General features: G+C 47.6%; 1 protein-coding gene across 5 annotated transcripts in view; it reads right to left on the bottom strand.

Annotated features, from left to right (window-relative positions):
• The window catches only part of waw (Translation factor waclaw), a 336,239-nt gene that overhangs the window by 202,913 nt on the left and 107,339 nt on the right, over positions 1 to 25,987 (bottom strand). For all 5 annotated transcript variants that reach the window (XM_068370492.1, XM_068370493.1, XM_068370494.1 and 2 more), the window contains one exon: positions 15,707 to 15,825. In XM_068370492.1, the coding sequence (XP_068226593.1) occupies positions 15,707 to 15,825 (119 nt within the window). The remainder of the gene's footprint in view (positions 1 to 15,706; positions 15,826 to 25,987) is intronic.

Genomic DNA, 25,987 nt, shown 5'->3' on the forward strand with positions numbered 1-25,987 from the left:
GCATCATCAATATTTTCAACTTGTCCTGCATCCCCCTCAATTTCGCTTAGCTCACGAAATTTATCCCAGTCCGCCTTGTCAAGATTCCATCGTGGCGATCCCTGTAAAGGTGGACCATTGTTGGTGTTTATAATGATTGGTACATGATCACTAGTATGCCAATCATCTAATGTTCTCCAATCGAAGTTGAGAAGGCAATTAGAGCTTACGATTGATAGGTCAATACATGACAAGGTACCTGTCTGGACATGAAAGTGTGTGGGCTCTCCTGTATTAAGGAGTCCCACATCTTCATTTTCCACAATTGATGATATGATATTTCCCCTCGTGTTTGCTAAAACATCACCCCACAAAGGATGTCTACCATTCAAATCTCCAAGTAAAAGAAAAGGTTGAGGGAGTTGTTGAATCACCTCCACTAAGTTATCATAAAAAATCTTATCATTTGGAGGCAAGTACAGAGAACAAATTGTATATTTTCGCCCTATGTCAATCTGTACAACCACTGCCTGCAGAGGTGTACGAATAGACAGAGAAACTTGGGGAACATCTCGACGAACGTATATGAGACTTCCGCCATGGCTCCCCACTTGGTGATCATATGGTGCCCCATAACTAATATATTCGCGAGGACAAGGGGTATTGTGATCAAGTTTGCTCTCCTGTAGACAAATAATTATGGGGGAATGCTCATGAATAAGGAGCTTAAGTTCTTCATATTTGGCCTTTAAACCCAGACAATTCCATTGTAATATGGAGGAAAAAACTATGGTTTATAATTTGGTAGACCCCTTGGATGGAGTCTTCCCATTAGCAGTTTTTGATCTAACATGACAAATTCGAAGATAATTTGTATTTTTCCTAACCATACAAACCTTAGCTATTTACAAAGGGTTACCTTTTAGCGCAGCTGAAATGGCGAGCCATTAGAATTTAACGAGGGTGTATTACCCCCGCGCTAGTTAGCGGGGGGGTAGGGGAGTGGTAGCTAGCTACCCCTCCTCCCCCTCACACACAGGTGAATACTCACTTTCACTTAGAGGTAGGACTTGTCTTGGGGGACAGGGCTGGCAGGCAAATATGTGTAAATAGCTAAGGTTTGTATGGTTAGGAAAAATACAAATTATCTTCGAATTTGTCATTTGTTCCGTAACCGAAATACAAACCACGCTATTTACAAAGGGTGACTTACCCCTTAGGAAGGGTGGAAAGTCCCCAGCCATACTGGCTTTGGCTTTACCCGGGGACTCAGAATCCGAGTGAGTCGTACTCGAGAAAAGGAGTCCCTGCACCTCACAAGTTCCTTGCTCCGCAAGGAACCATGTGGCCTACGTAAGCTTGTGTGTGAAGGAAGAAGTGTGACCCGTCCTAGGCAGTTGACCTGGAGTTCCAGAAGGAACTCTGGGTTAGGACGTTCCCAATACCACCTCGTCAGGGTATGGGGGACGCGACAGTATTGACTCAATACTCGGAACACAAGGAAGCATGGTTTACCTGCAGAGGTTCGAGGTCAGCTATGCAGAGACCAGGATGCTGCTTCCCCGTAGAGGGGATGATGAAGAAAGAAGTAAGGGCCAGACATACTTCTTTCGTTCATGCAGACTAAAAGCTGATAACAATGCCCTCAACCTTCTGCTACCTGTCCAAAAAGGAGCCTGAGGTTAGACCAGCTGTTGTGTAGCCACCACAGAGCGATAGAAAACGTATTGAGACTCCTGTGGGTCACGCCCTGCAGGAAGCGGGCTGCGAAGGTCATTAGACGCTTCCAGACTCCAGCTTGTAGCACCTGCGTCACAGAGTAGTATTACTCGAAGACGAGGGACGTTGCGATGTATCCAACATCGTGCTGTAGGGCGACATGACGGGGGAGGGTCTGGAGACAGGTCGAGATGAATGTCCTTGAGTCCGGGCTGAAGAGGTATACTGGTGACTCTCCCCCATGTCCTCCTTGTGCTCCCAAATCGGCTGCAACTGAGGACAAACTGCAGCTGTTCCCAGCGCTAACGTCTCGATTCCTTTACTGGCAAGAAAGAGAAGGTCTTGGGACATCAGATACAGAATGGAGACTCGAAATCTTGAACGAATCGGACCGAAGGGCCGGGACCCCCAGATTCTGAGTCTAGCCAACAACTCAGGAGCGAGCCTGAATGTTGCCTTCCCCTCTTCCTTAGAAAGGGGGGAGTCGTAAGAGACCAAGAAGATTGCTTACACACTGGCCGTGGCCAGAGTGAGCAGGAGACCCAAGGTGGAATACAATCCGAGGCCTGTCGTAAAGGGTCTTGAGAAGATCTCTTAAAGGACTAAAAGTCCGAGCCATGCTCCAAGTTGGAGGTCTTCCTCCGACTAGGGCAGGGACGATCGTAGCTTCGCATGAGCGAGGATAGATCCAGCGGGCAGGAAAAAGTTATTCCTTTAAGCCTGAAGGTCAGGGAAAGGCTGAGCGACAGGCTTCATTGCCGAGAGCGGAAAGGAGTTTCCTCCCGCCGAAAGGCAATAAGACCGTTATTGCTGGAGAAGAGGCCTCAAGGGAAGAGGTATATCTCCCACGGCACCAACCACCTTAGACTCTTCACTTTGCCTGGGAGACCCCTGTGGATGACTATCGCAGATGACGCGACCTCCGTACCGCGACTGTAGCGGGTTGTCTCTTCTTGAGGAGGAAGCGTAGTGTCTCCAGGCATGAAGCCGAAGCGACGCCCCGGTTCGGGAGAGATGTCGCAGTGTGGTTGCTTGAGTAGTCTGCGCCGTGGGAGAAGCTCTCCCGGGAGTTCCGTCAGGGGAAGCAGAGGGTCCAGAAACCGTTCTGCGCATAGTCCTAGTGGAGCTCTCCCATTGAAAGGTTGACAGACAACCTGGTCTTGTTGAGACCCATTGTCCACAGACAAAAAGGAGGGAAGACGCAGGCGTCGAAGTTGTCCCACCATCACCGGAATGCATCTTGCCAGAGTCTCGGGGTCTGAGACTGGGGGGAAGAATAGCGGAAGCTTGAGGTTCCAAGCTGTCGCGATCAGGTCCCCCAGACCAGTACTTGCTGGTTACCCAAGGTCAAAGACCCCCAGGTACACTCTCTCTACGAGGCTCTGCTCGAATAGTCTGAGAGAACATTCCCCTGCCTGGAATGAGAGAGCCGATGGTGGTATTGAGAGAATCTCAATCATCCCGGTATCTCTACTGCAAGATGTGAAGGTGTGAAAATGCGTCCCCTGCTGGTTAGAATACGCCAGAATCATGAAGTCGACGCGCACGGGGCGACTCGGCAGGAGCTGTAGGATCTGTAGAGGGGCCAGACTAAGGCCCCTAAGCCTGCCTGAATGATGGAGGGGTATCCTTCAGGTCTTGACCATAGGCCTGGACCGGAACATGCCCCCCCCCCCCCCTTTCCTTTGACGAGTCCGAGAACCGCATCAAGAATGTGGGGAAAGAACGAGAATATCCACTACCATCAAGAGGCTCCATAGGTCAACACCCATTGCAGGTCTAATAGTTCCGCTGGTCCTATAGGGCCAGGGAGTCCGGTTAAACATTGCCTGAAGCCACCGGAACTTGGATCGCCCCACATGGAACTTATCCTGAGGCGACCGTTCGGACTATAGACGGGTCAATGAGGAAAGGAGAACTAGGAAACGTTCCAAGGTAGGGCTGAAAGCTCTGCTTGACTGAGAACAGGTACTGCGACTCTCCTCAGTCTTGCCACAGTCAACCGAAAGGAAGGCTCGCAGGATGTGGTAACAGAATCTGGCGTCCCCAGGTGGTCACCCATCCAAGTACCGACGTTGCTTAACCTCGCTGGACGGACGAGAAGCGGGGTTTCCAATGTGGTAAGGCCGTTGACTCAATATCATGGCCAGATACTCCAGATGTTGAGGCAGAGGAAGAGAAGGCTCCAAGCAAAATACCATGAGCCCACACTCATGGTAAGCATCCGGAAGCTTGTCCCGGCGCTGAAGAAGGTCGAACCCGAGCCTACCGGAGTTGACCAGCCCTCCAAACAGCAGAGGAGGCGGAAGCCTGCACCTGAGCGGCCAAGAGGAAGGCAGGGAGAGTTCTCTGGGTTAACAAACCTGTTATGCCACGGCGGGATAGCCACACTGCATCATAAGCAGGAATACTTGCAGTCTAGGCTGAATTCGACGAGCACCCTGGAAGATGGATGGAATGGAAACTGAAAGTACCCGTCCTTCCGATCCAGGGTTTAAGGAGTCCTGTCGCCTCGTTACAAGTCTGATCGATTCTGCTGGTCTACGCTGGCCGAAGTTTGTTCGACAAACTTGATCAGGGTTGAGAGGTCGACTACGGACATCCCCTCTCAGATCCTTCCTTACAAGAAAGGATCGACTGAGGGGGCCGGGGGTGAAGCCGTCGATGATCCTAAGGAAGACCTTCGCCTAAGGTATGGATCATTCTGCCCAACCGGGCAACTCTGCTGACGCTATGGCATAGAGGTTCAGAGACACTAAATTCGCTGACAGAGACGGCAGGCACGATATCCTTGGCTAATCACAGAGATTGTACGGGAATGGGCATCGGGAAGCTGTCATTCGGATGAGTAACCTTAAGCATCCTCCCAGCAAAAAACCAGCAATCCTAGAGTTCGTGAACTCCTTTTAGGACTATGCCCCCCCCGGGGGAGTCTCCCGTGCCATCTGTTCCTGACAGGAGGAAACTGCAATTGGACACCTTGTCCCAGTTGTCGTAGCCGATAACTTAGGCCGACGTGGTTGAAAGAAAAGGGCGCTGGAGCCCTGCAGAGTCTGGAAGAAAGCGCCTTGGAGGAGTGAAACCGGAAGTCGATTTCCTCCGCACAGCAGCTGTCTAAGTCTCTGTCCTTGGGCACAAACAAACTCTTCTCAAGGATGGAAGGGTGTCTGAGGTCGTCGACCTCCACAGATGAGACACCCGAAGGAAGCCCTCAGTCAGCGCGTCCAGATGGTACAACATCGAGCTTGTCCGCAAGTTAGATACTTAACGACGAAAGGCCAAGGTGCCTGAGCTCGAGAGGAGGAAAGTACCCCTGATCTTCCTGTAGCTTCTTTGAACCAAACCTCGGGCTGTAACCGAGGAGGGAAAGAACCTGGTAAGCTCCCAGAGGAAGGGGTAAGCAGTCACCCCTTGTCCGATGGAGAAATCTCGAACGGAAAGCCCCCCCCCCCAAAAATCCTTCCAGGGAATGACGGGGAAGGGCTAACCCAGGTTCAGGAAAGAGGAGTGTTGCTCAGATCTCCCTTAAGTTTCTCCTATTCTTGCAAGTGCCATGCTCTGCGTTTACGGGGTGAGGCCGTGTTCTGGAAATACGCTCCAGAAGAACTCGCCAGGCTGGCCATGCTGCGAAAACCCCATTGGGAATCGTGGTCGCAATCGCCCTGGAGCTCGTGCGACGGAAATTCAAAGATTTTCGCGTGGGCGAACGTGGAAGCGCCCATGCGCGGTAACCTAAACGAAGGTGAGCGAAGGAGCGCAGAAGGAGGGCGAGAGCTGGTGGTTGGCGAGGGATAACCCATAGACGAGCAATGGATAATGCAAGAAATAAGCCGACGTTTGTGCGAAGAAACACTGTAGGTTCGCGCGACGGAACACCATCCGTCCGCGCGATGGAAAAACCGTTGGTTCGCGCGTGGGCGAACATTGGAGAGCATGGGCGCGGACGCGCATGAGCGTAGACGTGCAGGCACGTGGGCGTGTGGGCGCGCAGGCGAATGGTCGCGCAGGCGCACAGGCAAACGGTCGCGCGGGCGAGCGGTCGCGCGGGCGCGCAGGCGAGCGGTCGCGCGGGCGCGCAGGCGAGCGGTCGCGCGGGCGCGCAGGCGAGGGGTCGTGAGGGTGGGCAGGTGGATGAGAGCGAGTCCGAGGCGGCGAACGCAAGCGTTAGCGTGATGGCGAGGAAACGCGCTGCCGCGTGGGCGAGGAAGACCGCTGGCGATATGGATCAACAAGGTGGTGAGCTGGTGAGCGCTAGCGCGCAGGTTGGCGATGGCGCGTTGTGTTATGCCGACGCGATGGTCGAGCAGCATGCGCAGGTGAGCGATCGTGCGTTGCCGAGCAGTATGCGAAGGTGAGCAATCGCGAGCAGCATGTGCAGGAGGGCGATCGCGCGATGGTGATCAGCATGCGCCGGGTCGCGCGAAGGCGATCAGCATGCCAGGGTCGCGGGATGGCGAACAGCATCCGCAGTTGAGGGTCGCGCGATGGCGATCAGCATGCGCAGGTGAGCTAGTAGCTGGCGAACCATGTTCCTTCAGAAGTGTTGGAGAACGTTGGCGTGCCGGCTGTAACACACGCGGGCGATCCGGAGATCGCCGAGAGACAGGTGATCGCTGGCGAGCTGATGATCGCTGACGAGCAGAAGGCTACGCGTGGAAGCCTGCGCATAGAAGAAGAGTCCTTGACCCCGACCTGAACCGAAGTTCTAGATCGCGAGGGCGAACGTGGGCGCACAGGGCGCGTAACAGGAACCAACAGGAACAGCAGGGATGATCATCTTGAAAGCGCTGACGAACAGGAGAGCGCTGATGAGCAGAAGAGCGCCTGTGCGCTAACACTGAGCAGGAGCAGGAGAGAACACAGCAGAAGGGCGCGCAGGGAAACCCTGACACGCAAGGGAAGAACCCCCATGGGGGCAACCCTTTGCCCCGAAGGGATCGTTGTCCGCCGGGAGACTGATGTCCGTCGGAAGACTGCTGTCCGTCGGGAAGACCGTTGTCCGTCGGGAAGACCGTTGCCCGTCGGAAGACGAGATCAGACTGCTGTCCATCTGCACCAAGGCGGAAGATCGAGAAAAAGGAGTTGTAGGCTGCAAACGGAGATCCAAAAAGGCGCCTCAAGCACCCTTATAGGGATATGAGAGGCCCTTACGACGAGGCGGACGGTGGGCCTTACGGCGAGGGAGGCCAACAGCAACAGCAGAAACCTCCGAAGAGGAGTCTCTATGAGTGTACTCTCTCGCGAACGAAAGAGAAACACTTCGTGGAAGAGACTGGTCAGCCAGTGACCTAAAAGGAGCAATCCTCCGAAGAGGAGCTCCTGCAGTTGCCCAGCCCCTTGAGCGAAACTGCAGGTGCGACCGCTCAGCACCAAGAGCATAGTCGCACAAAAAAAAGGCAAGAGAAGAACCCCCCAAAAGGGGAAAAACTCAAGCCTGGACAGGAAAAACTTCCCTCGGAAGGAAAGTTACCCGCCCAAGGAGGCAAGCCTCCTGAGAGTTCTAAAATGAACTGGAGAGCTGTCCGTCGTCACGGGAGTACTTCCAGTAGAAGGAGACACGCCCCTGACGAAAATACAAGGGGGGAGGCAGCAACAGCCGAATCCCCAGGACTCAACCAGACAGCTCACACCGTTGCCATATTACAGAAACGAACTAGATCGGTAACTGTAAAAGAAAATTAAACAAATAATATTAGTACACATTCATTCCCCCGGGAAGGCTCCGAAGAGGAATCCCGAGGGAAAGGAACAAGAATTACACAACAGGCACGTGCCCTCACAACCACTTACACTCACGGAAGGAGAGCTGTAACCAAAACAGAATTACAGTATAACAATTATAATTATGTAACTATGTAATTTAAAAATGAATGAACACTAAAGAAAGAACGAAAACCCCGAAAGGAATCGTTCTACAAGCTGAAAAACAAAAAACAACTACAATTAGATTCATAACTAATTGAGACAAACGTACGGGGTAGCAACCCCCCCACACGGGAAGGAAGCTACAAGGGCGCAGTAACACGTAGTAAAAAGGTGAACGACCTCAAGAGAGAGAGAGAGAAAGACATAAGTCAAACTCGATCGTCACCCATAAAATTACGCCGTAGTGGCCTAACTGCCAAGGACTCCACTTAGATATCGTACACTACACACACAAATCTGAAAAGGAAACTTACTTATTTCTATACTCAAATATATATACAATCATGAAAACATGTTTACATATATATTGAGTAAATGAAAAGTAAGCGATTAAGTAAAGACAAAACAAACAATGGCTGCCAAGAGAGGACCAGGACAGAGACGTCTGTCACAGTCCGAGCCAAAAGTGAAAGTGAGTATTCACCTGTGTGTGAGGGGGAGGAGGGGTAGCTAGCTACCACTCCCCTACCCCCCCGCTAACTAGCGCGGGGGTAATACACCCTCGTTAAATTCTAATGGCTCGCCATTTCAGCTGCGCTAAAAGGTAACCCTTTGTAAATAGCGTGGTTTGTATTTCGGTTACGGAACAAACTATTTTTAGGTGGTTTTATTAAAGAGGGTCTTGATAGATTGGGTTTAGCATTTATGATTTTCTTTTTGTCTTTTTGATCTGATTGTTGAGGAGGTTGGTGGACCTCCACTTGAATTTCCGATTTATTTAAATTGACTTCCAGATCAGAAATATCAACAGACAAATCATCATATTTAGTTGACGTCGTAATTTTGATATTTCTTATGGAAGGGGGCGAGAGAGATGGAGGTCTCTCTCTTTCCTGATTAGTAGGTTTTGAGCTACCAGGTTTTTGCACCTTCCCCAATACAGGTGCACCTGGTAACTTGGTGTCAGGTGGCATCTCCATCAAATAAGGCAAGGACATGGCCTGGGAGAGGTTAGTACTATTGTTGGTAATGGGGGACGAAGGCTGTACAGAAATGGGCAATGACCCATTTTTAATACGTTGTGGCAGAGCCTCAGAAGGCAATATGATTACCTTGTCATGCAGTACTTTATTATCAGAGGTTGTATTTCTTTTCTTAGGATTACTGGCAGTGCTAGGTGGGGTTGCTGTCTCCTGTGGTAAATTTACCTTTGATTTTAAGGCCTTTGCATAGCTGGTTGATTTATTCAACAGTCTTTTTGCATGTCCCACACTTATGTGTTCTAAACTTGATTTGTTTAGGGCAGCTTCCTCCAACTTATACAGTTCGCATCTCCTATCAGTTGATTTATGATTCAAATTGCAATTTGAACACCTGGCCTCAAGTGTACATTCTCCATGATAAGTTTTGGAGCAAATACCACACATTTTTCCATTTTTGCAAACTTTGGATGGGTGTCCAAATTTAAAACAATTAAAACATTGCAGGGGCTTTTGTTGGAAAGGCCAAACTTTAATTCTTTCATTTTCAATAAAAATATGGAAAGGTACATCAGCATCCTGGAAAGTAAGTATAATCATTGAAGTTCCAGGAACCTTATGCATTTTCCATACATTTAATGGACACATAGAAAGTATCTCCTACTCTGTAAATTCGTACAGGTCCTTATTAAAGACCACTCCCCTTCCATAACTAAAATTTAGATGAGGTTTCATTTCCAATGTAATTTCATCACTGCCTGTCTGTAAGTTAGACAGTATTGCAGACTGAGTCGAAGATTTGGCATGGATGAGATAACTATTCTTCCCAAAACGAGATATATCTCCAGGTGCTATGGTTCCTACTTTTTTTTGGATAAACTTACATATCTTAAAATAATTTCCTATTATCCCTTTAGGTTCAGCTAAGAGCCACATTGGTGGTTTGGGTTTTCTCTGTGCAGGCATGGGTACATTTCTATCTTTTTCAAACCAATCAGCATGTTTGTACACATCCAATTTCTTTGGGACCTTATCACAAAGAGCTCCCATGATGTTCAATTCGTTAAATTTGATACTACTAATGTTACTTATGGCATTAAACGCTTCATCATGACTTTCAAAAGATATCCAAGAGTCCCATTTTTCATCTCCAAGTCTCATCCTTATTTCCTTTATCAATCCATAGCACTCAAATGCTCTATACAGTATATATTATCATAATTTGTCTCTAATGGGATTTGGGAAACATGAAGGAATCGTAGTTTCCCTGTGTTACCCAAATTGCTAGATTTTTTAACATCAGTAGAGTGGTCCTTTTTAGTTCGAAGGTCATCAACAGAATTTTCCTTAATTACAGTAGCAGAAGTTGTCAACAGTGCCGGGGGGGGAGTCAGCAAATCCAGGGGATGGGGAGTCAGCATTTGAAGGGTCCATATTTAAGGGGGGGATTTTCATGTTTTTTGTTGTTGTTTTGTTGGGGTACCTGCTTGAGAATTATAAGAAAGTATCATACGTTGGAAAGGAAATTTGTATTCTCCACTATCGGCACAATGAGAGTATACTTCCCAGATGGTCCACTCCATACCCTACCCGAAGGATAGCATCAAAACAGATATAGAGGCACAGGTGTAAGCTAAACCCGCCTGTTAGGACTGAGACCAAGGTAATATGGAATCATCCTCCCCATATCTGTAATGATGGGCTTCCGGCCAAAAGCCAAGAGTCCCACCTCAAGGATTGGATCCCCCTGGATTCCGATGACCCAACCCTTGAGAGTAGTTCCGCCAAAAAGGTCCAAACCATCTTTGGGATGGCTGAGATCATCCAATACTCTCATATATAGCTTTGAATGCGAATACCTCCCATGATCCCTTCTCCCATTCATCTAAGCAGGCAGTAATAACGAATGTGGAAATATCCACGCCATTTAAATAAAATAGGAAAAAAATATAAATAAATAAATGAACAAATAAAATAAATAAATATATATATATATGCATACATCTACATATATATAAAAGTAAGAAAGATAATAATCATAGAGATAGGACAGCAAGATGAAAGAAAGTTGATAAAATTAGGAGAAGGTCGAAGTAATATTAAGCAGAAGAAAAAGATGAAAGAGAGAAATTTAGATTCGAACTAGGGGAGCAATTTACCGAAGTTCGAGAGCCCTCTTGCCCGTCACCAAGATTCAGCACGGGAATGAAATGCCGTGCTGAAGCTCAATGACTTCATCAAGGCATTCTCTCATTAAGAGGGCGCGGTCTTGTTGAACCTGCGTTAGTTTCAACAGGCTGATGACCAAGCCTATAGATACCCGTATTGGATATGACAGAAAGTCCTTCCTTCAATTAATCCAATTCTCAGATCGTGGTAAGCTGGAGATGCATCGTAGGAGCTCGAGACTTTTAGGATCAGTCAGTAGTCCAAAGTCTTGGAGGCAGGGCCAATCCTGTATAGGAAACCATGGGCTCACTGTTTGATTGCAAAACCTTTCCTTCTATTACAGGGTTTGAAGGTTAAACTTGTTTCATGAGGAGAGACTAAAATTGGAGACTTCTGACCAACAAAGCTCGGCAGTATCCTAACGAACCGCGTCTTCCCATGAGACCAGATGTTCCAATCGCGAAGAAAAAAAGACCGCTTCACATTTCCTAAATGAAGATGGGAGATACAAAAGAGTATCTCTTGTTGCTTAAATGTGGACTCTCTATCCTTGGCGAAAAAGAACACGAGTTGAGTATCAGGAGCTTGTGGGAGGGGTTTTCCCATTACTGGAAAAAACCTCACTCTAGGATGAGGAAGGAAGATATTCCTTTTTAACAACTCCGGCCGAAGGGAGAGCTCCGGTTATGGAAGAGAGTCATCGGCCGACTTCATGAACAAGACTGAGTTTCATTAAGCGTAGGCAAAAATGTTTCCTCGGAAAAGGCTTTTGCGAATGGAGGGTGAATGTATTCACACGAGGGTCCGAAGTCGTAAAGGCCGACGGAGACCCGAAGTACACAAAACACCAACAACCTTTGTTGTTTTCAATGGTCACCCATCTAAGGCCAACCCAAATTGTAGCAATTAGGTTGGTATAGCTGTTGTATTGGACATTACTGAATTCAATTCTCTAAGAGGGAGAGAATGGGGGTGAGGTGGTAATTCAAGGGATCTACAACCCTTACCGCGTCTGAGATCCGATTTTCTTCAGATGACTGCCTATCTAGCGCAGTTCCTATCCAAACAAAGTCGGCTCGTGAGCAGTCCTATACTATACGGGACAACAAGGGAATAGAGAGCAGCAACCTGGTTCTTGAGGCACCTGGCCCGTAAGCCCCTCTGTAGTAGGAACAAATTGAAGCACATATATTCATGAGGGATGAATGCCCGTGAATGTGCCGCATTTAATGCAGAAACCAGGCCACCTTAATGCGGGTTTTAAGATCTTGCAGAATTAGATGAAAAACTTCAGGAACCCGAGAAGCCCTGTTTGTGAGAAACAAACAAGAACTCAAAGGGCGATGGGCCTGGGCTTTGCACTAGTGTATTATCCCCATCGTTGATGAAAGGCCCAGTTTTAGGTTCCCAGAAGGAAAAACTGTGTTAAAACTCCTGCAACCCTACGTGTTTAACAAGGTAGTGTAAGCTCAAGAGTGAGGAGAGGAGAAGATCTATGTAGTCTAGGTGAGAGTACTCTCTGAAGAGAGGCTCTCGGGAGCAGCCCCCTCTCAGGAAGCCCATGATCCAAAGAAAGGTCTTCGACAGAATGGATAGTTCTAGAGCTTTACCTTGAAAGGCAAAGTATTCAGGACTAAATCATAGATGCTGGAAGTGGTTGCTGATTCAAGCAAGCAAACAGCAAACAAACGAACGGCAAGCTACTGTTGTGCAATAAAAACGAACGGCGAGCTACTGACATGCAAGACAGACGAACGACTAGTTGTCGAGCGTCAAACAAAGAACAGTGCTATTGATAAGAAGTCGGATATCGTCTAGCCGTTGAAAACGGCGATTGGAAGCTGACGAATCGGAGATCTGGTAAATCCAAGATCAGTCGAATCGGAACACTGGTAACCCGCAAGCCGGGGATCGGGGATCGATCATAGCGATCGGCGAGCTTCGAGCTGGCGATCGGAGCTGTAGGTAAGTACTCAGGGATCAGAGATCAGTGATCAGGCATCAGACACTGGAGATCAGTGATCGGTGATCGATGATATAGGATCAGAAATTGGAGATCAGCGACCTGGGATCGATAATCGGAGATTAGTGGTAGATGATCGACAATTGTCAGCGATTGGCATTGACGATCGGCAACTAACAAGCTAGCGATTGGGTGTTAAACGATCGACAATATTTTGATCAGTGATCTGACGATCGCTGAAACAGAGTTGGCGATCGGAGATCAGCATGGTGACAATCTGTGTTGACAATCATCAATTGACAAGCTAGCGATCGGGTGTTACACGACCGACGCTATTCTGATCAGTGATCTGACAATCGCTATAATAGAATTGGCGATCGGAGATCAGCATGGTGATGATCTGCGTTGACAATCGGCAATTGACAAGCTAGCGATCGGAGATCGGGTGTTAACGTTCGGCGATATTGTGATTGGTGAACTGAAGTTGATGATCGGCAATTGTCGTTGAAAGGCATTGACAATCGGCAATCAGAGAGCTAATGATCGGTGATGGCGAGGTGACGATTTGGGATTGGAGAACTGGCTATGGAGATCTACAAGCGTACGATCGGCGAGCTCTCCGATCACCAAGCTGTGATAGAAGATCTAACGATCAGCAAACAAGGGAATTGGCAATTGCCTGGAGAGCAGCGAATAAACAATCGGCAAGACGTTGGGGCTCAACAAGCTGGAGGATCCCCTTCCTCGTTAGGAAAAGAACTGTCTCGTGATTGTCTCGCTCTTGATCGTGATCATGGTTAAGAGCGCCTTACTGGCGATCGTGATTGTCTCTCTCATAATTGTGATTGCCTCGCTCGCTATCATGAACGTCTAGGTCATGAGCATCTCGTTCGTGATTGTAAGCATGAGCATCTAGCTTGCGAGCATGAGGGTCTAGCTTATGAGCGTGAGCGTCTGGCTCGTGATCATGACCGTCGTAGTTCGTGAATGTGAGTGTCTAGCTCGCAGTCATGAGCGTCTTGTTCGTGATCATGAGCATCTCGCTGGACGTTCGTGATAGAGTAACTTGTGATCGTGAGTGTCTCGCTTGTGATCCTGAGTATAGCTCACAATCATGAACGTGGGGCTCAAGAATGTGAGCGTTTAGCTGGTGAAAATGAGGGTTTAGTTCGTGGTCTGCTCCAAAGAGAAAAACAGGACGAATCCAATTCCTGTCGAAGGAATCCCTTGAAGAGAAGATCAAAACAGGAGCAACCAACCTCATTTACCACCGTAGGAAAATCTCCTCGCAAGCAGGAAGATTACCAAACATCGGTTGTGTAGAGAATCTCTCTCGAAAAGGGAAGTTCCTACACCTGAAGGCGAACCTCTGGGCAGCAATCTCTGCCTCCTTTCAACTACCTCTATCTCAAATTGACGGATCACATAAGGTGTTGCTTGAGAAACGAAGCCGAGGCTTGTTTCTGGGTTTTCAACTGTTTCTGAGTTTTCAACGAAGGGATTACCCAAACCAAGGACGAGAATGGAAGAATCCAATTCCTGCCGGAGGAATCCCCGAAGGGGAGACCGAACAGGTGAAGGAAGATTCTCCCAGACGGGAGGCAACCGACAAATGTAAGGCTGAACTTCTAGCTCATGTGAACGTCTTCTAGCATTAGTGTCGAGATTGTGAGTGACCTTTGATCTCATAATTGTGAGTGCCTAACTTGTGACTGTGATCGTCTTCATGACGAAGAGCGTCAAAATTGTGAGTGACCTTCGATCTCTTGATTGTAAGAGTGATTAACGCATGACTGTGATCATCTTCAAGAAGAAGAGCGCCGAGATTGTTATAACCTTCAATCTCGTGAACGTCTTCTAGAAGAAGATCGTCGAGATCGTGAGTGACCTTTGATCTCGTGATTGTGATTGTTTAACTCGTGACTGATCGTCTTCAACAAGAAGAGCATCGAGCTCGTGATAACTTTTGGTCTCGTGACCATGAATGTCTTCTAGAAGAGAAGAGTCAAGATCGTGAGTAACATTCGACCTTGCGATCATTTTATAAATCGAGAACGATGTCCTGACAGGGATCGTCGGGAAGGAAGAGAAGATAATCGGTCTCGTTTTGGAAATTTGTGAGCAGGCCATTGGTTGACGATCATTCATAGTTTCGAGATCCACAGCGGGCGAACGTTGTACATACGGGCTGGATCGTTGCCTGCGGGGAGAGAAGGAAATATTGCGGATCGTTGGGTAACGACGAGCTTGGCAAGTGACAAGAGAACTCGTCGTCAGCAGGAGGTTGTCGGATAGGCGAAAGGAAGGCGAGGCAGACTTTGTAGACAGCTAAGCCATCAGCCCACACTCCGATGTCGGCTTGAAGAAAGAACAAGGAGAATAAGTGTACTGTAAAGCAATTGTCTATATGGCTAAGCCTAGAGGAAGAGAGAGCGGAGACGTCAATTCTCCACCAGCCAGGAACAAAAAGTGACGTACTTCACCAATGTGTGAGTAGAGATAGGTGGCAGAGTTACCAACCTTGCACTTTTAGTCTAGTGGCTACCTTCCACCTCCACTGAAAGATAATCCACATAAGTCACATAAAATTTGTTAGTCGGGTAACAAAATAAGTTTAAATATCCTTCGTGTTAAAGAGTCCACTTTGTAAAGATTGAGAGGGGAAATTTTTTGCTGAAGAGGCATTTTGTCAGTAACTTGGATTGAAGGGTGTGAGGTTTGCCTTCACATCTCACCACAATATGAGCATGAGGGGAGGTTCAAAAGCGACAATTTGAATTGAGAGAGTACAGTACTGTAGTTGTAAAACCTATAAAATAACCTTGACAAAGTTAATGCCTAAATCAATACAACAACTGAGTGATGGAAAAGATTCAAGAAAATATTTTTTAAAAATTCTGTATACTGTACAGTGAAAATAAACATATAGAACTAGTAAGTATTCTAAATATTGTAACACTTAAATCTAATACAGTACAACCTTTTAATTAAGAAACCACTTGAAAACATACATAAGTAAAATAAGGCTCACCTGCCCTTTATGTCTATACACAATGGATGCTGTCTGAGCCTTAACTGTAATACCTCTTTCTCTCTCAACTTGTAATTTATCCAGGACTTGCTTATTAATTTCATCCGTCTTTATTGCACCTGAAATAAAATGAGAGGGAAAATCCATCAAAAAGTTGCATCATTTTGTGAAATGTTATCAAAACGTCTTTCATTTTCTTTGCCTTTTAATATCTTAATTCACAGGAAATTGTTTAATAAAACAAAAGTAAAATCCATAAAATAACCAAAGTTCTTTTGAGTTGTTACATCAAGAAAATGCAATGACAGATTAGTGGCATACCACCAATTCGGGCAATGCATAAAGCAATATTCAAAAACTGGTGCTCGCAAGCACAATTGTGCTCTCTGATGGTCTGGTAATGCTCTCTCACACTTGTTAAAATTGTGCTCACAAGCACCAGCTCTTTATAGGCCTAACAGCCCTAACTGCTTTATTCATAATCCTAAATCTAAGACCATCTCTATCTGTAAATATATTGTCATCCATTTCTTTTGTTTATTTACAATACACACAACACAGTAATAGTGATTATCATGCCTGGGGAACTTCTTCATAGTGAACAGCATGTTATGAACAATTATTTAATAACAAATTTTAGGTTTTAAAAGTTTAATCTCAACATGTTTGGAGACTTTTTCAGAAAAAAAAATTTCAAACCAAATTTGTGGGTTATTATTCATAACGTTGTTATTATTCAAAACTGGTGCTTCTTTTAATTTCTATCTTTGTCAGTCTGCATATTTTTTCATGAACAATATGAAGAACAAGAAAAGGGCTGGACTCAGCCAAAACCATCTTGAATACTGCTTGCAAGCTGCTTTGGCAAACACCCCTGAAGCAAATTTGGAAAAGTAAGCCACTGCAGTTAAGCATCATGGTTTTCACTGAATCAACATACTAAGGGGAGGTGAACTTAAAATCATTTTTTTACTCTGAATGCACAAGATTAAGTCAGTTCAGAAAGTAACGTTTCATATAGTGCTAGTTATTCATCTTTTTTTTTCTAAGTATATCACATTTAATTTTTAGCAATACTGTATCACAAATTTTAAGTAATTTGTATTTTTCCTAACAGTACTTACCTCGAACTACTTTCTTAGGAGTATCTGGGATCTCCTCCCAACCGACCAGAGTTTTGTGTAGTTTACCCTAGTCCAGTTTTCTGTGGGGGTCAACCTCAGGCAGAGTGATACGCGCCCTGAGGGGAACCTAGATAGGAGGCTAGGTTCTGTTGCCATTCATGAAACACGGAAAATAGGGAAAAAACTACACAAAGAGCTCTATCTCAGTGTCTAAGTAACTCACCTCTGCAAGAATTCCTAAGAGACATGTCCTTCCGATGATCGTGTGTCTCGAAACAGGCTCAGGGGGACTACCCGAGCACATCTTCGAGCGGAAATAGGGGAAGGAAGAACAAGGGGGTTAAGGAACGAACCTTTGTCTCTTGGTCTTACCATCCGCGGTTGTTTCTGGGGCTATGTCATCAAACCGTTGGCGCGGAGATGACGGTTCCTATTGAGAATCCGTCCAGAGATTTCCTCGAATAGTCCTTTAGGTAGTGAGCCGTGAAGGTCGACTGGTTAGACCAGGTGCCAGCTCTCAGGATTTTGCCCACTGCCATATTCTTCTCGAATGCTAACGAGGTACTTAGACCCCTAATGTCGTGGGGCCTGGGCTTTCCCGGCAGGGGAATTCCCGCACTACTGTAGGCTCTGATAATCACCTGTCGCAGCCAGAAGGAGATAGTATTCTTTGAGATTGGCTTCTTCACTGGGCCTGTGGAGACAAACGGACTTTTGATATTAGGCCGAAGTTTAGCCGTCCTCTCTAGGTATTTCCTTATTGCCCTGACAGGGCACAGCCTTAAGTCCTTCGGGTTGTGCGAACGGGGAATTGCTGGTATTGAGAAGCCTTCAAACCTGGGATCCCACATGGCTGGATTCTGGGTCTTAGCTACAAAGGATGGTACAAACTTGAAGGAAGCCTCTCGCCAACCCTTCGAGTGCGAGACCTTGTAAGACAGTCCATGAATCTCCCCTACCATTTTTGCTGAGGCCAAAGCCAGCAGGAAAACAGTCTTGAGGGTGAGATCTTTGTCCACGATGTCTTTTAGGGGCTCGAACGGGGGTTCCGATAACATCTTCAGGACCCTAGCCACATCCCACTGTGGCACCCTAACGGCTTGAGGGGGCATGCCTGCTCAAAACTTGATGAGCATCGAGATATGTCTAGAGGCTCCCAGGTTGATGCCCTTCAGGAGGAAAACTTGGCCTAACGCTGCACGGACTCCCTTGATGGCCGGAATAGACATGTTGACCACATCCCTGAGATAGACCAAGAAGTCCGCAACCTCCAGGATGGAGGCCTTCAGTGGCTTGATGCTCCTGGAGGAGCACCACTTAGTGAAAGTGGCCCATTTTGCTTGGTAGACCGGTGCTGATGAACGTCTCAGATACAGTGAACCCTCGTTTATCGCGGTAGATAGGTTCCAGACCCGGCCGCGATAGGTGAAAATCCGCGAAGTAGTGACACCATATTTACCTATTTATTCAACATGTATATTCAGACTTTTAAAACCTTCCCTTGTACGTAGTACTGTTAACAAACTACCCTTTAATGTACAGAACACTTAATGCATGTACTACAGTACCCTAAACTAAAACAGGCACAAATATTAAAGGCGATTTTATATCATGCGTTTCCTAAACACGCTAAAAAGCACGATAAAAAATGGCAACCAATGTTTTGTTTACGTTCATCTCTGATCATAATGAAGAAACAAACTCATTTAGTGTACACATATATGTATAGGTTAGTTTTTGCATCGATTATATTGATTATACAGTATGTTGATTTTGTTATTACCAATGTTTTACTTAATTTTTCTTAGGACTTCCAAATGAAATGTTTTTCTTTATGACGCCGCCTGAAACGACGGCGTCATAAAGTACTGTACGCTCAGTAAACAACCACGCTCAGAACAAAGAAGGCATTTAACGCGCATGATGAAAGTGATAAATAATGATATTTACAGTAAAAGCATTTACAAAATATGTTATTACAAATATAATTTACCGTATCAATATAAAATCATACAGTACTGTACAGTACATATTGTACGTAACAAAACAGGAAAACAATTTATGAGAGAGAGAGAGAGAGAGAGAGAGAGAGAGAGAGAGAGAGAGAGAGAGAGAGAGAGAGATTGTTTTACGTACGTACTGTAAATGTAAATTTTAAACAAAAAAAATCAATTTACGAGAGAGAGAGAGAGAGAGAGAGAGAGAGAGAGAGAGAGAGAGAGAGAGAGAGAGAGAGAGAGAGAGAGAGAGAGAGAGAGAGAGAGAGATTGTTTTACGTACGTAAATGTAAATTTTAAACAAAAAAAATATGATAGGTTACAACATGTAGACTTTTAAAACCTTCCCTTTAACTTAATGCATACAGTACTAAACTATAAAACAGGCACAAATATTAAAATGTTAGAATATTAAAGTAAAAAATAAAGATTGTTACTGTACTCACCACGAAAGAAGTTCAAGAAAAACTTGAATGATGATGGCGATGAATTTGCTGCACAGTAGAAATGATGATGATGAAGCTGATGATGTCTTCTCTGTGCAGCCAATGATAGTATTTTACGTCTCTTCAGACGGAGGTGTCTTTTCCTGGGACACCTCTTCAACTTCTTCAATTTCTTCCGAGGGCATACTAGCAGGAGGAACTGGCTCTATTTTGCGAGGCTGGAAGAACATTGTGATCGGAAGTTGCTGCCGCTGCTTCTTTTTTCGATCTAAGAGCATCCTGTAGGGAGTCATGATGGCATCGACCTTGTTGGAGAATTGCATAGACCGAACCATATCCTCGTCCCACTCTTGCAACATTTCTTTCACCTCCTTTATATGGTTGCAGACCTTGGCAAGCCGTTCTAGTGTTAAGCCCGTTTCTTCGACATTTTCTTGGGTCTCTTCCTGGGTTTCACTCTCTTCTTCGCTTGCCCATTTCGTCAGGTCTTCTAGGTCTGCGTAGGTTGGCGGCTGGGAATGGCAGTCCAACAACTCGTCGACGTCTTCAGTCGTCATGTCGCCAAACCCGTCACCTCCAATTATGGCAGCCAACTGCACAGATTTGCGTATTGCAGAGTGTTGGATTTCCGACGGAGTAAATCCCTCGTCGTCGTAAACAATCTCGGGCCACAACTTCTTCCAGCTTGCATTCACAGTTGCAGGTTTCATCTCTTGCAGTGCCTTCTGAATATTCTTCAGGCACGTGGCTATGGTGTACTGCCGCCAGTACGCCTTCAAGTTAAAATCTTCATCCTCATCATCTTGGGCAGCATCCACACACGCAACGAGGTCCCCCAAGGTATTCTTCGTGTAGAGGGCCTTGAACGCCCTGATAACCCCCTGGTCCATCGGTTGAATTAATGACGTGGTGTTGGGTGGCAGGAACTCAACCTGAACGCCCTCATGCGACAGGTCAGTTGCGTGTCTACCAGCGTTATCCATAAGGAGAAGGATCTTGAATGGCAAGCCCTTCTCTACGAGATATTCATTGACTTGCGGGATGAAACACTGGTGGAACCAGTTGGAGGTCAGCATCTTTGTAATCCATGCTTTTGGATTATGCATCCAGTACACGGGAAGGAGATTCTTATTCTTATTTTTCAAAGCGCGAGGATTTTTCGACTTATAAATAAGCCCCGGCTTTAGCAAAAATCCAGCAGCATTGCCACACATCACGAGGGTAATGCGATCCTTGAATGCTTTAAAGCCAGAGGCTTTGGCTTCCTCTTTGAACAGGATTTGGCTTCCTCTTTGAACAGGAAAGTTCGCGACGGCATTCTCTTCCAAAACAAGCCGGTCTCATCCATATTAAACACTTGTTCCAGCTTGTATCCACCTTTGGCGATAATATTCTTGAACGTCTGGTTCACGTAAGTTTCAGCAGCGGCAGTGTCAGCCGAAGCAGCCTCGCCATGCAGGGAAACGCTTTTCAGGGCGAAGCGTTTCTGAAACTTCGCGAACCATCCTTTGCTGGCGGAAAAACGTTGTTTCTGAGGCTGGGAATCAGTGGATGTCCCTGGTTGAGGTTCATCTGCATCATCATCTTCTTCAGCATGGTTGCCGTCGTCGTCTTGAGGTTCCTTTGCAGCAAAATTCTCATACAAGCTCAAAGCCTTTGTTCGGATGGTGTTCGTATCCAAGGCTATGTTCTCCTTCCGGCAGTCGGCAATCCACACAGCTAAAGCACCTTTCATGGGTACGATCGTTTTATTACGCGTTGTAACGACTCGCTTCGCTGATCTGCGAAAGGTGATTGCAGCCGTCTTTCTAATGTTCGCCTCATCCTTCTTGATATAGCGAACAGTGGATTCGTTGATTCCAAAATGGCGCGCTGCGGCCGTGTAGCTTCTACCGTCTTTCAACATATCGAGAAGCGTCACCTTCTCAGCAATCGTCATCATCCTTCGGTGGCGTTTAGGCTCACTACCAGCCTTAGTAGAAGCAGAACGCTTGGGAGGCATTGTACAGTAGGATTTAACAGAAAGTTCAACAAAAAGTTCAACTTAAAACAGTCGCACACAGCACAGATTAAAGTTCACAAACTTAAGAACGTCTACTCAGCGATACGGCGTAAGAGAAAGTGGCCGCGAACAGAGGCTGGAAGCTGGAGATGCGGGCAAAACACCAATCACAGGCTAGATAACAAAACTTGAGTTCTGATTCATCATCTATCAGCGCTTGAACCAATCACAAACCGTCTTATATGATGCGTAGGTTACCAACTCAAAGTACAAGATACCCCGCGTATACTGTACGTACAGTATTAATAATAATAATAATAAATAATGATAATAATACAGTAATAATAATAATAATAACAATAATAATTTTATTAACAACAACAACAATAATAATAATAATAACAATAATAATAATAGCTTTACGTATGCTATTTTATTCTTTTGTAGGATGTGTGTGTGTGTCTCTCTCTCTCTCTCTCTCTCTCTCTCTCTCTCTCTCTCTCTCTCTCTCTCGTACGCTTATTCGAAATGTGATTTTTGCAACAAAGAATATTATTGGATGCAGTACTACGTACGTATACATACAAAAGATTCATGGAAAAGAAGCACATCCATTACATTTGTAGTACAGTAGTAGCCATCAGCAGCCTTACACCATTCTAATATGGTATGTCTGCATCTGATTTGCGTTTCATGTTTGATTTAATTTTACTACGTACTGTATACAGTACTGAATTATCGTATGATCACATTCTCTTTTCGTGTTTTATTTCTTTCTGTGCTGAATTATATATCATATGTAATGCAATGAACAATCAGTAAGAGCAGATATTACTGATTATTGTATTAATGGAATTACAGGTAACGAAATATCATATTTGGGGTCTTCAGATATCGCGGTATTTTCGAAATTTCCGGAAAATCCGCAATATGTATATATATATGGGTTATGGAAAAACCCGCGAAGTGGTGAATCCGCGATGGTCGAACCGCGAAGTAGCGAGGGTTCACTTACCCTGACATCATTGCTGCTGTCTTCGACGAATAGCCTTCCTTCCTCAGGAGACACTCAATAACCTCCACGCGTGAAGGCGGGGGACCGAGGGTTCTCGTGGAACCTTTGGAAGTGGGGCTGCCGGAGAAGGTCTGGCCTGTCCGGGAGGGGCCAAGGTGGAAGACACGCTAGTTCCTTTAGATCCACGAACCATTCTCTCTCCGGCCACCAGGGCGCTACCAAAGTCATCTTCAGGTTGTGGGCCCTCCTTACTCTGTTGAGCACCTGCCTGAGCATCGCGAAGGGAGGGAAGGCGTAAACGTCGAGATTGTCCCAAGGATGCTGGAAGGCGTCCTCTAACGCCGCTCTTGGGTCTGGCACAGGAGAACAAAACACGGGGAGCTGTGCATTCAGTCTTGTCGCAAAGAGGTCCATCACTGGTGACCCCCATTTTTGGATGATGACTTTGGCCACTACTGGATGTAGGGACCACTCGGCTCCTACTACTTGTCCCATCCTGCTGAGGCCGTTGGCCAGGATGTTCCTTTTTCCCGAAATGAACCTTGCTGAGATCTTGATCTGCTCCACCTTGGCCCATTCCAGAAGTTCCAACGTGAGGTCGCATAACTCGTTTGATTTTAGTCCTCCCTGCTTCTTTATGTAGGCCACCACCGTGGCGTTGTCGTACATCAGTGCCACGGTGTTCCCCCGGAGTAAATTGACGAACTCTAGGCACGCTCTTCGAACTGCCCTCATTTCTAGGACGTTTATGTGTTGAGCCTTCTCCTCGTCCGTCCATTTTCCTCTTGCTGACCTTCCGAGGAGGCGGGCACCCCACCCCACCTTGGATGCATCCGTGAACAGGAGCATTTCGGGAGGGTCGGCTGCGAAGGGCATTCCCTTGAGTGTGTTCGATCTGCTGCGCCACCGCTCCAGGACTTCCTTTGTTTCTGAGAGAACAGGAATCACTTTGTGGGGGGAGTCCCTCTGGTTCCAGAGCTCCTTCAAATTCCACTGGACCCCCCTGAGCATGAGTCTCCCCTGGGGGACCAGTTTTTCCAACGATACGAGATGGCCTATCAATCTTTGCCAGTCCTTCGCTCTCCTGGGCGGGTCCGACAGGAAGGGGCTGAGGATCTGGTCCAAGTTGTCTAGTCTCTCCGCGGAAGGGAAGGCTCTCGCCAACCGGGAGTCCAAGACCATTCCGAGGTAGGTCATCCTGGTGGAGGGTATCAGTTGAGACTTCTCCAGGTTTATGATGATGCCTAGGACATTGCAGAATAGCAGAAGCTTCGCGCCTTGCTCCCTCAGTACTTCTCCTGAGGCTGAAAGTAACAACCAGTCGTCCAGGTACCGAATCAGGCGGATGCCCTGTTCGCGTGCCCATACTAAGACTGTTGTGGAGACCCTCGTGAAGACTTGAGGAGCTGTGGACAGCCCGAAGCAGAGGGTCTTGAACTGCAATGTCTGGGCACCCCATCTTACCCTTAGGTACTTCCTGCTGGAGGGGTGTACTGGGATTTGGAAGATTGCGTCCTTGAGGTCTATGGACATCATGAAGTCCCCTTCCCTCAGGGACGCCAGGACCGACTTTGGGGTGTCCATCTTGAAGTCGGTCTTGCACACAAACTTGTTGATGGCTGAGAGGTCTATGACCGACCTTCAACGTCCCGTTGCCTTCTCCACCAGGAAGAGTCTGCTGTAGAACCCCGGGGCCCGGCTCCTGGACTGGTTCGATCGCTCCTTTTGCCAGCATCGTCGAGACTTCCTCTTGCAGAGCTGTCCTCCTCAAGAGGTCCTTTGGAGCCCACCACTCTGCCGCGAGGAAGGGTAGCCTGTACCCTTCTTTCAGAACTGTTACGGTACATGGGTCTGCACCGTGGTCTTTCCATGCTTGCCAAAAATGTCTGAGGCATTCCCCCACCTGAGGCTTGGGCAGGAGTAGGGGGCCTCTCTCCCTATCTCCTTCTGGAGGAGCGGCCTGCACGCCCTCTCCTGGCTGCCGCGTAGGAAAGTCTAAAGGAGGACTGAGTTGACGATGTTCCCCTACGGGAGGCTGCAAAGGTTGTGACCAAGCCGTTGCTGGGGCGTCTCTCCTGGGCAGGCTAGGCGAGGCCCGAGGAGGAGGAGGAGCATCGGAAGCGGTCCTTCTGTGGATGGGTCTTCTCACTGACTGGAGTCTGAGATCACCCACGTCTTTCCGTTTTCTGACCTTTTCCATTATATCTTCCGCTGCCTTCAGGGGAAAAAGGGAATCGTCCCACAGTGGCAGGTTTCTCAGGGCTCTCGCTTCTGTCTGGAATACGTCTGGTAATTTTATTAAGGACTGTGTCCCTCCTCCGCAGAATCCAGTTGGCGGCTTGAGCTAGAGACTGGTAGAAGACAAACTTCAAGGCCCTACCTCCCGAGCTAATCAGCTCCTTCAGTAGGACCTGATTCTCCGGGACCGAGAGGTCATAGAAGGCCTGGACTCCTACAAGGGCACCAGTCCAGCCAGGAGGGCACGTTGACCAGGTCCTTGGCTATCTCCTCCATCATTGTAGCCTCCAACTGTGAGAAACAGATCGGAGCCGACGAGGCCCTATCTTCAGATCCTCCTTGGCCTAACACCTCGAGAGCTGGTTCCACCTTACAGGCACCTGGTCACTGTCCCTCAGGAAGATAAAATTTGCTCTGTGACCTCAGGCCTTGGAGCAGCTTGAAGGAAATTTGGGTCTTGGGAGCCTCCGCATGGTTGGCCACGATTTTGTTGACGTGGGCTCTACCCAGCCTAACATCCCTGGCCATCGGTAGCGCTAGGGATGGTCTATGTTGAACAGGGGCCTCTACCAGTCTGTTTAGGCTAGAACGCCAGGGGTCCTCGGAGGAGGGTTCGGTCTCTTCGATCCTGTGATGGCTCCTGATGAGCCCTATCACTCTCCTGTATGCGGAGACCTCCGCTGTTGAGCCCTCTGCGTTATCCTCCATATCTTCCGTAGGGTGATCTGCTGCTCGTGACGGAGCCCCTCTGGCGGGGGCCTCCGTACGAGGCTCTGGACGAAGGATGGGCATTGCCGTAGCGGCGAGGGCCTCCGTCCTAGGTCTCTCCTTCATCGTGGAGGATCTGGCTTCTGTGGGCTTGCCCGACGGGGGGAGCCGTCTCTCCTTCTCCTGACAGTGAGGATGGGACGAGGCTGCCAGTCCGAAGGGGCGACTCTCTCCGCTGGGCGGATTGAGCCGGAACCTTCGCGGCCTTACGCCTGTCCAATGGGGCCGGAAACGACGTATCCCTCCGTCTGTCGAATCTGCCACTGGAAGCGTATCTGTCCGGGGTTCTGGATCTAGGGCGCCAACCTGACGAACTCGGAACTGCTGAGAACTCGGGGAGCTTGCTACGCGGGACCAGCACCCATTCTTCTCCAGACGATTTACTTCTCCTAAACTTCCTTCTGGAGGACCTGGAGCGTCTACCCCCGTTGCAAGACCTGGAGCATGAGCGGGAACGAGAATGCCTCCTCCGGGATCTCTCGCGACGTCTTCGGGACTTCTTTCGGGCCTCGCCCTCCGAGGAACAGGAACTCGTTACGGCTGACGAGTCTGACGATGCGTCGTAACTCGTCGGCGGGGCGGGCGCGCGAAGCGCAGCAGGAGGAATAGCCCGACGACCGGCGGAAGACGAGCGCTGTAGGAAGACGTCTGGTAAGGTAGTCGACGGCGCTGGAGGGGAGCGTGGGCGATC

The sequence above is a fragment of the Palaemon carinicauda genome, chromosome 3, assembly GCF_036898095.1.
Source record: "Palaemon carinicauda isolate YSFRI2023 chromosome 3, ASM3689809v2, whole genome shotgun sequence".
NCBI classification, from domain to species: domain Eukaryota; kingdom Metazoa; phylum Arthropoda; class Malacostraca; order Decapoda; family Palaemonidae; genus Palaemon; species Palaemon carinicauda.